Here is a 13,160-nt window from a genome sequence, read left to right on the forward strand (position 1 = left end):
ATGGCATCACTGACTCGATGGACATGCGTCTGAGTGAACTCCGGGAGTTGGTGAGGGACAGGGAGGCCTGGCGTGCTGCGATTCATGGGGTCGCAAAGAGTCGGACACGACTGAGCACCTGAACTGCACTGACTGACGTGTGCACATGTGTGTTCGATTATTTGGATTGTTGCTGGGTCGCATAGTCACTCTTCCTTTCAAGAAACTGCCAGTTTAGTTTCTGGAGCAGCTGCACCATTGTACATTCGCACCAGAAATACATGAGGATTCCATTTCTCCACATTCTTGCCAGCCCTTATTTCCCTTTTTCTGTTTTATAACGACGGCCTCTTAGTGGACTTGAAGTGGTGCTACATGTTGTTTTGATTTGCATTTCCCCAGTGATTCATGATGTAGGGCGTTTTTTTCATGTGCTTACTGACCATTTGTGTATCTTCCTTGGAGAAGTGTCTATGCAGATTCCTCTGTGTATTTTTAAATCGGGTTATTCATTTTGCTCATTGCCATGCTCTCCAACCTCATCCTCTCTTGGTGGACATGACAGGAAGTGTGAGATGACCAGGACCCTGGTCCTTGCTGGCTCACACGGAGAGCTCTGTATCCTTATACACCTGCAGGGAGGTGACCACCTTGATTGGACGCCCTGATACGTTGCAACATCAAATGGTTCCCCAGCTTCTACTCCCAGCCCCCTGTGGTCAGTTCCCTACTCAGCAGTAAAAGGAGCCTTGTAAAAACCTGAGCAAATCCTATCCCTCCTCTGCTCCCACCTCAGAGAAAAAGCTAAAGACCCAAGCGTTGCCTCCAAGACCGCATTTGGTCTGGCCTCTGTTACCACCCTGGCTCAGCTTCCGCTATTTCTTGCTGCTGCCAATCCAGCCACACTGGCCCCCTCACCGTTCTTCGAACACACCAGGCGTGGTCCAACCTCAGGGCCTTTGCACTTGCTCTGTCTGCCTGGGAGTCTCCTTTTAGCCCTCCGTGTGGCTCCCTCCCTCTCTGCCTTCAAGTCTTTGATTAACTGTCTCCTCAGGGAGGCCTTGTTCTTGTTCAGCCACTAGATCACGTCCACTCTTTGTGACCCCATGGACTGCGGCACGCCAGGCTTCCCAAGGTCTCTGCCTCGCACTCTTTATCTTCTTCTGGGCTTTTTCCAATGGTGACAAGTGCCGTGACTTCTGCAGGCGACCTGGCGAGCCTCCCCTGGACCTGGGCAGTATCCCCTGGCTGGGTCACGCCTTGGAGTTTGGAAAAGATGCTGCCGGCTTCCTCACTAGGATGAAGGAGAAGCATGGGGACATCTTTACTGTAAGTGCCTCTTGGGAAGGAAGGGGATGAGCAACTGGACCAGGCATACCTGCTGTTTACTGATTTCTTCAATATCCATCCATAGGCTAACTGTCCAGTGGGCCAGCCAACCTTCTGTATGCCTATCCAACTGTACTCCAACACTCACCTAACACACATCTCTTCATTACCCCTCCAGCATCTTCCCAACACCCCACTGTGCATTTAAGATCTATCAAATGCATGTACATTCATCTAACTGACCTCTATCCATTCATTCAACTTCTATCACATATCCACCCATCCAGCATCTTATCCTTTGTGTCTCTGCCCAGTATCTAAGCAGCCTTCTTCCATCTTAGTATCTATCTAGTATTCATTTGTATATTCCATTTCCATCAAACCTCTATCCACCTTTCTAAATATCTATCCATTATCTGTCTGTTCATTTATTTGTCATCCAATCCTCCATCTGTCTACTCAGATTTATCTGGTGTTCTTCCACTCATGGACCCAGCATCCCTCCACCCTTCATCCACAGATTCAGTTTCGAGCAGCTTCCATTCTCCTACTTACCTGCCCATGTGGCCATTCATCCGCCACCGCCACCCAGCATTCGGTTATCCATCCTCTCAACATCCAGTGTCTGTCCACTTTGTACACATATATTTATGTCTGTCTCCATCCACCACTTCAGTATCCTGACAGTCAGCTGATCCATCCACTTCCATGTATCCTTCTAACTTTCATCTATCCAACATTTTCCTTTCAGTCTGTTGACCCAATGTCCACTTAGCACCCTGCCATCCATGTACCCAACATTCATTTATACATTTCGTTTGCAACCAACTTGTAGCCACCCATCCATCCATCTTTCCATCCAGTGTATATTCAGTGATCTGTCCTTCCACTTATCCACCCATCTAACTATCCATCCAGAAGCATTTTTTTCTTGGGTATTGGGCCTGCCTTTTATAAGAGTTTGATTAACATGACGCATGGACCACATTTTGAAAACAGGGCCAAGACAATGGGTCGTTACAGTTGTGACACCCTCCACCGACATCTGAGGGGAAATACCCTTACCTTTGTTGACTACAGGATCACAGTTCTCCAGTTTCCTTCCCATCTTGAGTAGTGTGTTATATACAGAGTTCAGCCTCCCGAAGAAGTAGATAGTCCTTTCACATCCACTAGCATTTACCCAACAATATCCTTCCTTCCTTCCATCCATCCACACACACACACACACATACCTGTAATGGACCCACTACCATTTATCCACCAACATTCTTTAATCCCTCCATCCATCCATGTATTCATCTACCCAGTTCATCCATCCGTCCATCACTCCTTCTGTCCTTCCATTCATTAGCCCATTCATCCATCCATACATTCACCCACATGAACCTATAATGTATCCACCAGCATTTATCTACCAACATCCATCCATCCATCCTTCCATCCATCCATCCAGTCCATCCACCTGTGATGCACACAGGTCCATCTGCTGCCTTCTGTGGACAGACTGTCTCCTGGCTGCTGGAAATACAACAACCAAGACAACCAAGGCAGATGCTTACACGTGAGGTAGTTAAGAGCATAAACTTTAGTGCAAAAAAGTGCTGAATCCCAGTCCCAGCTCTGCCACTTCTCAGCTGTGTCATCTTGGGCACAATTTGTGCCCTCTCTAAGCCTCACATGTCAGCTTTAAGTGGGTAAATGATAGTCCCTGCCTCCCAGCGTGGTCATGAGGGGTAGATGAAGGGACCTTGTCTGTAACATACTTGGTGGGGCCAGTGCCTGGCACAGGGAAACCCTCGGCCCCTGAGAACCGATGTTGCGCACGGCTGTGCTCCTCGCTCCATCCCCGCCCGCTCCCCAGGTGCTGGTGGGCGGCAGGCACGTCACGGTCCTCCTGGATCCCCACTCCTACGACGCGGTGGTGTGGGAGCCCCGCAGCAGGCTGGACTTCCACGCCTACGCCGTCTTCCTCATGGAGAGGATTTTCGACGTGCAGCTTCCGCATTATAACCCCGGTGATGAAAAGTCCAAGATGAAACCGTGAGTGGCTGCAGATGGCACCCGATGGGTGGGCCTGGGTGGTCAGTCAGCTTCTACCTGTGTGGTTCAAGTCCTGCATGGGCTGAACCGGTCTCCACAACAGGTGTCCAGTAAAGACTTTTCATTTTGGACTTCCCTGGTGGTCCAGTGGTTAAGACTCCTTGCCGGAATGCAGGGGACATGGGTTCAATCCCTGGTTGGGGAAGATCCCACATGCCTTGTGGTGTGACCAAAAAAAAAAAAAAAAAAGATGTTTTGTTTTGAGAAAACAAAAACAAAGCAAAAAACAAAACGCAGGGAATTGAAGAAGAATTCTTTCCTTTTCAAGAGGCAGGGCTGATTTTTAGTAGAAGACTGGGGTTGGTGTCAGCCAGACCTGGATTCAAATCCCAGCTTTCCCACTGCTTATCTTTGTGACTTTGGGCAAGTCACCCACCCTCTCTGAGCCTCTGTTTCTGCATCCGTCAAATGGAAGTAGTAGGGTGATTAATGTTTTTGAGTCCATACTCTGTGCTGGGCATCATATGATCTCATGAGTCTTCCTAGCAATTCTGAAGGGTAACTTATGGCCCCATTTTATAGATGAGGACACCAGGGCTCAGAGAAGAGAAGCGACTTGCCTGAGGTCACACAGCAGGTCCCGAAACATAAAGGATGTTCACAACGACAAAAGGACCTGTGAGCACATCTACTGTCTTCAGTCACATGCTAGTCATTGTCTTAGATTCACAAGCACAGAATGACACCAACTTCCCTTTGAAAATGAAAGTGAAGTCGCTCAGTCGTGTCCGACTCTTTGTGACCCCGTGGACTGTAGCCTACCAGGTTCCTCCGTCCATGGGATTTTCCAGGCAAGAGTACTGGAGTGGGTTGACATTTCCTTCTCCAGGGGATCTTCCCAACCCAGAGATCGAACCCAGGTCTCCCACATTATAGGCAGACACTTTGCCCTCTGAGCCACCAGGGAAGTCTGGTGGCTTCCCTTTGATAGGCACGTGTTCATATCTGTGCAACAGCCTTAGAGGTAGGTATTTTTTTATCCATATTTTACAGATGAGAAAACTGAGGGTCAGAGAAGTGACAGGACATACCCAAGGTCAGCTACTAGCAAGTGGCAGAGCTGGGATTTGAACCCAGGTCTGCTGTGTCCACAGCCCATTCTCCTCCCCACAAGATACTGAGGAGAAAAGACTGCATCTGCGCCTAAAGAGTGCATGCGGCCTGGCGGTCATCTTTAGACAGAGTCACCTCCTGGAGTCAGGAAAAGCATCTAGGGGTCTGGGTTTTGCAGGACTGCTAAAGCTGAGGAGAGGCCAGCATTGTAAGGTGAATATTGATGAGAGGCAGTACTCTGTCTGACCTTGGCTTTGTGGAGCAGATTTTAGGAGTATTCCTGAGCCTGAGTGTCCTGGATCCCGCTATTCCAATGGTCCCATTAGCAACAAGAGTCCACAGTTAGTTCACGGCATGCTATCCCCTGACCCAGGGAAGATCCCAGTTTCCTCCAGCGTCTGTTCCCAGGAGCTTCTGGGCTTTTCTTGCAAGCTGGCATGAGGTCCTCTGGGCATGGCTGCTGCCTCTGTTGATGACCACAGTCCCCACTGAGGACTCCCGCTTGGAGTCGAGGTATCAGTGTTGATCACTGAGCCAGCAGCTCCCAGGTACCGAGCACTGTGTTAAGCCCTTTAACATATTGTCTCACGTGGGTCATGTCTATTGTTTTTCCAGTAATGAAACATCCAAAAGCTTTTATTATCTGGAAGTTCACAAAACCTCCCTGGAAGTCTTCCCATCTTGAATTCTCAAAAAAACCAGGGGCTTGCGCTATCTAAAGGGATCTATCGTATTTCCAAACAGCAGGGGGCGACAGAGAGCTGGAGCGCCTGATTGCGACACTAGTACTGTTCTTGTTGTTGCCACCAGGTGGCGCTGTTGAACGTTGGCTCTGCACCACCCCGTGGACTCTTCACTAGACGCAGTGGTACCCTTTGAGGTTTAGGTTCTTGCAAACTGTAGAGGGGCCTTAAACTTAGACAGAAGACCTCATCTTTCCCAGCTTCTAATCATATGCTCAGTCATGGCTCAATGTTGAATGTTGTGGAGGCTCAGGACAGAGAGGCTTCTAGCTTCAGCCACACGTTCTCCCAGAACTGGTCCTCTCCGCAGAATCCTAGGTACATAAATAATAAGACCAGATCACCAGCCATATTCCCTTACTCTGCATGTAGCCTTCACTCAGAGTCATGACTTATCAGCAGTCCTTGGTTGGGGACACTTTATCCAAACAGATCTCCCTAACTTTGAACCTCAAGGAGAAATGGTTGGTTTCTTAGTTATATCTCTTCTGTAAGTCTATGGGTTCCTTATCTAAGCAAGGACGACTATCATGGTTAAGCATTCAGACTCTGGAGTTGGGCAGATCAGGGTTTCAGTCTCAGCTCTATCACTTACTGTCTGGGTGACCTTGGGCAAGTTACTGTCTTCTCTGTCCCTCAGTCTCTCCATCTGTAAAATGGGTATCATAATAGGAACTGCTATCCCTGGTGTGGTCAAAAGATGAAGTGAGATCATTGTGTTTGGCACAATAAATAATAACTGTTGCCATTGTTGGCAGTGATAGAAATAATAATATCATTCTGTTTCCAAAGAGGAGCGGGAGCCCCGGGACTCTGAGGTCTGGGGAAGGAGGTGCTTGTGTGCATATATGTATATTTTTGGAAGCTGCACTCTCACTCCTTTGCTCCTTGCCCCAGGACTCTCCTCCACAAAGAGCTGCAGGCGCTCACGGATGCCATGTATACCAACCTCCGCACTGTCCTGCTGGGTGACACCGTGGAAGCGGGCAGTGGCTGGCACGAAATGGGGCTCCTCGAGTTCTCCTACGGCTTCCTGCTCAGGTGAGCCCCGCACTCTGGACCGCCGTGAAGAGTGGCCAAGGGCACCAAGAGGACTTTATGGGTGCAGAAGCAGTTTGGGATGCTCCAAAGCCAAGGCTGCAAGATGCCCTTCTGTACCTGGGACTCTGAGTGGTCGCCTGGTCCTCAGCCTATGGGCCGTAAAGGAGACACAGGCCAGGAAAGGGGCCTTGCTGGTCACCCAGATGCTTGGCAAAGATGGCCAATGTGACTGGAGCCTAATGAGCTGAGGAGATGGGGCAGGGCAACGAGGATGAAGTTGGCAGAAACCAGGTCTCACAGAACCTCAAAGCTATGGAATTTATTCTAAGTAAGATGAGTGACGTTGGGGTGTAAGCAGGGGATGTGACACTATTGGATGTAGAACTGGTTTTTTGAATATTTGTCTATTTCTCTGGCTGTGTTGGTCTTGGCTGTGCAGGTGGGATCGTCATTGTGATGTGCCGGCTCAGTAGCCCCATGGCACGTCAGATCTCAGTTCCCCAACCAGGGAGCAAACCCGTGTCCCCTGCACTGGAAGGCGGGCTCTTAACCACTGGACCACCGGTGAAGTCCTGGACTTAGAGCTTTAAAAGCTCTCTTTGTCTGCTGGATGGAGACTGGATCATAGCTCGGGTGGGTCACAACACGAGAGAGGCCGGGGGACCTGTTAGAAGGCTGCTGTAGCTGCCCATGTAGACAGGATAGTGCTCTGGACCAGGCCATGGGGAGAACTGGGACAGCTTTGGGCTTCCCTGGTAGCTCAGTTGGTAAAGGACCTGCCTGCAATGCAGGAGACCCTGGTTCAATTCCTGGTTTGAGAAGATCCGCTGGAGAAGGGATAGGCTACCCACTCCAGTATTCTTAGGCTTCCCCTGTGGCTCAGCTGGTAAAGAATCCACCTGCAATGTGGGAGACCCTGGTTCAATCCCTGGGTTGGGAAGATCCCCTGGAGAAGAGAAAGGCTACCCACTCCGGAATCCTGGACTGGAGAATTCCAAGGACTGTATAGGGTCACAAAGAGTCGGACACGACTGAGCGACTTTCACTTTCACTTCACTCGGGGGGATGAGGTTGATGGGACCTGCTGAAGGACTTGATGGCCCAGTGGATAGAGGAACATGGCCACAGGTAGTGAGGAAAAGAGATTCAGTAAGGACAGTACATTGATTTTTGGTGGCACCATTAATGACCAGCACCTCATAAAAGCAAGACATTTCAACCACTCGAAAAAATAACAGCAACACAGTTTCAGAATAAAGGACAGGCATTTGCTGACACATATGAGTACCCTGGGACGTTTATGACACATGTGTACATGTAGGATCAGTGGGTGCTAATAATTTAATCTGCATAATAGCTCTATGAAGCAGATGCCTCAGAAACCCCATTTGATGGATGAGAAAACTAAGGCCTGGAAAGCCTAGGTCATTTGCCCAGAGTCTCACAGTTGGGACCCTGGGGGGGCTGGCTGCAAAGCCTACACCCTCAAGCATGACCCTTGCTGGGTTCATTTTTTCTCATTTCACCCTGGACTGGCACAGATACCTTCAAGGGCTATGACTGGTCTGGGTGATGCTGGTGTGGTCCACCCTATCATCGTATGGTGGGGAGACTGAGGTCCAGAGAGGCCCCCCAAAGCAAGATCACAGTGGGGAGCCCCCAGATCTCCTAGTTCCTGCCATCCTGTATGCTTGTGAGGGCAGAGAAGTCAGAGGAGAAGCTGAGGCTCTGGGGGAGGTAGGGGACACATGGTGGCAGCTGGGTCTATTTCAGTTCAGTTCAGTTCAGTTCAGTCGCTCAGTCGTGTCCGACTCTTTGTGACCCCATGAATCGCAGCACGCCAGGCCTCCCTGTCCATCACCAACTGCTGGAGTCTACCCAAACCCATGTCCATTGAGTCAGTGATGCCATCCAACCATCTCATCCTCTGTCGTCCCCTTCTCCTCCTGCCCTCAATCTTTCCCAGCATCAGGGTCTTTTCCAATGAGTCAGCTCTTCGCATCAGGTGGCCAAAGTATTGGAGTTTCAGCTTCAACATCAGTCCTTCCAATGAACACCCAGGACTGATCTCCTTTACGATGGACTGGTTGGATCTCCTTGCAGTCCAAGGGACTCTCAAGAGTCTTTTGTTTAGGTCCATGGTAAGAGCAGGCTCAGCGCTGGGGGCAGGTGTAAGTGGATTCCTGTGTCTTCAAGGCCTGAGCCCTGGCTGCAGCTCCTGATTCCCGGCTTGGCAGCAGCTTCCGGCCTTTTTGTCGCCATCTGCAGCCCCTGAAATACAGAGGCAGTGGGTGAGCTGGACGACAGGTGTGCTGATGGGGAGGCGCGTCCTCACGGAGCCCAGCTCTTGGGATCCCGCCCGTCCTGTGTGTGCCCCAGCCCCCCTCAGTCCCATCCAGAGTTCTGACTTTGATTCCTCTGGGGTCACCTCACCAGCCTCCTTGCTGAACAGGCCAGGCACGCTCCCGCCTCAAGGCCTTTGCAGTTTCCGTTCCCTTGCCCAAGAATGCTGTTCTCTACACATCTGCACGGCTCCCACCTCCCTTCATTCAAGTCTTGTCTCAAGGGTCACCTCCTCAGGGAGGCCTTTCCCGACCCCTCATTTACTGTGATGTCCCTGGGGTTTCCCAGGTGGCTCAGTGATAAAGAGTCCACCTGCCAACGCAGGAGACGTGGATTTGATCCCTGGGTCGGGAAGATTCCCTGGAGGAGGAATTGGTAACCCTCTCCAGAATTCCTGCCTGAAAAATCCCATGGCCTGAGGAGCCTGGGGGGCTACAGTCCAGGGGCTGGCAAATAGTCGGACATGAGCGAGGGAGTGAGCACACAGACCTCTTATTCCCAGCCTTATTCCAGCTTTTTCTGCCTTGCCCCTAGCGCCACCTATGGGTCAAACATGCATTTACAAGTCATGTAATCACTTCCTGCCTGTCTTCAGCTGTTAGGTTTTATTTCAAAGTGAAGGAGCCTTAGAAAGGGTGTCACGTGCACAGTGTGAAATCTCGTGGTTCTTCCTGGTTTTCTTTTTTTTCTGGTTTTTTTTTTTTTCATTGCCTAGTTTTGGTAGAAATTTTATCTAAGGAACTAGTTTTCTGCTTTAAGGCAAAAAAAAAACCAAAAAAAAACACCAGTACAAGTAGGGTGACAAATGGTGACAGGTGTTTAACTGGGTGTCATGGAGGCCTCAGGGCCGGGGGAGGGCCGTGTGACTCTGCCCGCTCGTTCCCGTCTGAGAGGGGTGGCAGTGACTCCCCTCCTGCCCGGGGCTGCCAGGCAGGACTGCAGGCTGCCAGTAGCCGGACTCTCCCCTCTCTCAAGACGAGACAGAGGGGCAAATCCGGGTTTTGTGTTCGGTTCAGTTCAGTCGCTCAGTCGTGTCCGACTCTTTGCGACCCCATGGACTGCAGCACGCCAGGCCTCCCTGTCCATCACCGACTCCCGGGGTTGACTCAAACTCATGTCCATTGAATCGGTGATGCCATCCAAGATTTTGTGTGAATTTCCCCCCATGTTTAAACATGCATTCAGTTTGTTTTTAGGAAAACACGATTAACCAAACCAAACACGTTTCTGGACTGAATCCAGGCTGTGGGCTGCACCTTTACAGCTTCTGCCGTAAGGGGGTACTGAGGGCGTTTGTCTGGAGATGAGGACCCAGGGCTTACACGTTTGGAGGAGGAGGAGGGAATTCCTTCCGGGCTGATGCAGCAGCATCAGTGGGGGCCGGAGGTACACTCTGGAGGGAGCTCGTTCCAGCCGTTCTGAAGGAAGGGTTGCTTCCTCCCAGTCCAGTGGGATGGGCGGGTCTTGAACTTGCCATCTCTAGGGGGCGTGGAGGCCAAGACGGGAGGAGGGGAGGGGAGTGGGATGCAGGGAAAAGGTAGGAGAACAGCTTGGATAACTGAGCTCAGAATCATGGTGGCCCTGTATTGTCTTCTAAGATTAGTGTTTTTGGGATTGTGTTCTAGCTATCCATCCATCCACCCATCCTCCCATCCACCCATCCACCCATCCTCCCATCCACCCATCCATCCTCCCATCCACCGAGTCTCCCTCCCTCTTTCCCATCCATCCACCCACCCTTCCATCCATCCTCCACCCACTCTCCCTCCCTTCTTCCCATCCATCTACCCACCCATCCATCCATCCACCCATCCACCCACCCACCCACCCATCCACCCGTCCTCCCCCCCTTCGTCCCATCCATCCACTCATCCACCCACCCACCCACCCACCCATCCACCCGTCCTCCCCCACTTCGTCCCATCCATCCACCCATCCATTGATAGAACGTTCATTGAAGACTTATTGCACACTTGCACTGTGTAAATGAGGGGTTAAGTGGGGACTAGACAGGCGTCTCTCAGCCCTCCGCCCCATCCCTGCTTCCATTCTCTCCTTGGGAGAATCCCTGTCCTGGGCGATCCAGAGACTTAGGAGGAGCTTCGGGAGGCTGGTCAGGGCCTCTCGGTGTCTCTCTCAGAAGTCCTGTTCCCTCTCACCACGTGGAAAAGGTGAAAATCTGTGGTTTCCCTCCCAGGACTGAGGCCGGTGGGGCTGGGCTCCTGGAGCTTTGAAAGGGAAAACCTGGGTGGTGGAGACATTTTCTCTGGGAGCACTCCTGAGGGCAGTATGAATGTGTGTGTGTTGTGTGTATGGTGTGTGTGTGCACACACCACACACACGAGGGCTTACACTTGCTCTTGTGTCTCATCCTCTCTCCGTACTCCCCCACCAGGCCCTGGCCCTCTCCTGTTCAGACGCCCCTCGGTTGCCCTTGAGGTCAGGGCCAGCCTTCCCGCGTTGACGGCCAGCCCTGTGTGACGGGCCCTGGCGACTCCCAGGCCACTCCAGCCCAACACCTGGCAGTCCTTGGACCCAGCCGTGGCCGCCCCCTTGGCCCCAGGCCTCTGCCCGGGCTGTGCCCTCTGCCAGAGCCCCTCTGCCCAGGCTGTGCCCTCTGCCAGAGCCCCTCTGCCCGGGCTGTGCCCTCTGCCAGAGCCCCTCTGCCCGGGCTGTGCCCTCTGCCAGAGCCCCTCTGCCCGGGCTGTGCCCTCTGCCAGAGCCCCTCTGCCCGGGCTGTGCCCTCTGCCAGAGCCCCTGTCCGCTGCTTATGCTGCAGGCTCCAGCTCAGATCCTGCCTCCTCCGAGGAGCCTGCCCTGACTTCCTCTCCAGGGTCAGGAACCTCTTTTCCTGACCCAGGGCCCCCATCTCGCCCTTCCACCTGCTCTGCTTACCCGCTTCCAACAGCACATCTGCGCTCCTTCCTGCGGCAGAGGTTGGCTCTTCCCTGTGCCCTGGACCCCTCCCTCTGCCCATCCTGCAGCTTGACGGAAGGAGCGCTCCTCCCCTCCCTCTCCCACTTGCCCTTCCCTCTGAGCCCCGGCTGGCCCACGACACCTCCCCTCCTCTGTCTGTCTTGAGTGTTTTGTGTGTTTGCTTCTCTGCTGACTCTCTGGCCCAGAACCGTCCCTGACACAGGGTAGGAAAATCTGGTGCTCCCCAGGGGTACAAATGAAGAAGAGCTCGTAGGCCGCCCTGAGAGCTCAGCTGGGACCATTCAGAGACGGCCTGCTGACCCTCTGCTTGCCGCCCCCAGAGCCGGCTACCTGACCCAGTACGGCGTTGAGGCACCGCCACACACCCAGGAGAGCCAGGCCCAGGACCGTGTCCACTCAGCCGACGTCTTCCACACCTTCCGCCAGCTTGACCTGCTGCTCCCCAAGCTGGCACGTGGCTCCCTGTCAGCGGGTAAGCACCGTGGGGTCTTCGGTGAGCTGTGGGGCTGGCAGAGGGGCCCAGAGAGGAAGTCCACCCTCAAGCCGAAGGATCATAGATGACACGAGAAGGAAAACATTCTAATGCCTTTGAGGTAGTGAGGTCCCTGTCCTGGGGGGGTGTGTAAGAGCACGCTGGTGGGGAGGCAGGGCCTGGACCAGAGCTGGGGCTCCTGTTGGAAATTCTGATGCAGCACATCTGGCATGGGGCTTGGGGACCTTTTGTGTCTGTGTCCTTCCTTTCCAGGTTTAAGATTTAATTTGCTTTAAAAATTCTTTTCTTTTTTTCTTTAGAAATTCTTACAAGTCCTTTATGCTGGTTATAAGAAATTCAAGCCCAACAGAATAACTAAGAGGGACTAATGAGAGTTCTCCACCTTCTCCTCATCCAGGTCCGCCACTTGCCTTCCCCTCCGCAGAGGGGACCTTTATTACGAGCGTGGAGACTTTTCTCTAAACACACACACAGAATTCTTTTTTTTTTTTTTTAATTGAGGTATACTGTATATACAAGAAAGCACACAGTCCTAAATGCACAGCTGAGAGATAAATCTGAACTTTCCATGCCCTTTCCCGGTCAATATCCACCCCCTAGAGTTAGCCACTCTATGGATTTCTTCCACCTCGGCTAGTTTTACCTGTTCTTGAACTTCCTAGAAAAAGAATCATAGAATATGTGCACTTGGATGTCTGACTTTTTTCACTCAACTTTACATCTGTAAGATTCATGGAGATTGTTGTATGTGTCTATGGTTTCTTGTTCGTTGCTCTGCAGTATTTCATTGGAGTGATGATCACACTTTGTTGAACGTTCCCGGTTGCGGGGCGCCTGGGCGGCTTCCAGGTGTGGCTGTGTCTCAGGCGGCTGTGCACGCTCTTGTGCGTGCCTTCCTGAGCGCAGATGCCTTCATGTTTAGCCCTGTTTAGCCCTGTGCTTTTGTAACATCAGTGTAGCGCTCTGGAGCAATTGTTCTGCTACAGAGTTTTCACTGAGCTCCACATCTAGAACTTCCCACATGGGTTTACAAAAACCCACCGCCTTCGTTTTCATGGCTACAGAGGGGGATCAATATTGGTAGAAAGCTTCCTGCTGGATTCAGGGCACCAGGCCCATAGGAACCCCTGGGGTTCAGT

At 52.0% G+C, this 13,160-nt stretch overlaps 1 protein-coding gene across 1 annotated transcript in view; it reads left to right on the plus strand.

The window, feature by feature from the left end:
• Window positions 1-13,160, plus strand: part of PTGIS (prostaglandin I2 synthase) — a 49,669-nt gene that overhangs the window by 13,661 nt on the left and 22,848 nt on the right. The window contains exons 2-5 of the mRNA XM_027558297.1: window positions 1,185-1,308; window positions 3,173-3,351; window positions 6,105-6,248; window positions 11,849-12,000. Of these exons, the coding sequence (XP_027414098.1) occupies window positions 1,185-1,308; window positions 3,173-3,351; window positions 6,105-6,248; window positions 11,849-12,000 (599 nt within the window). The remainder of the gene's footprint in view (window positions 1-1,184; window positions 1,309-3,172; window positions 3,352-6,104; window positions 6,249-11,848; window positions 12,001-13,160) is intronic.

This window comes from Bos indicus x Bos taurus, chromosome 13 (assembly GCF_003369695.1).
Source record: "Bos indicus x Bos taurus breed Angus x Brahman F1 hybrid chromosome 13, Bos_hybrid_MaternalHap_v2.0, whole genome shotgun sequence".
Classification (NCBI taxonomy): domain Eukaryota; kingdom Metazoa; phylum Chordata; class Mammalia; order Artiodactyla; family Bovidae; genus Bos; species Bos indicus x Bos taurus.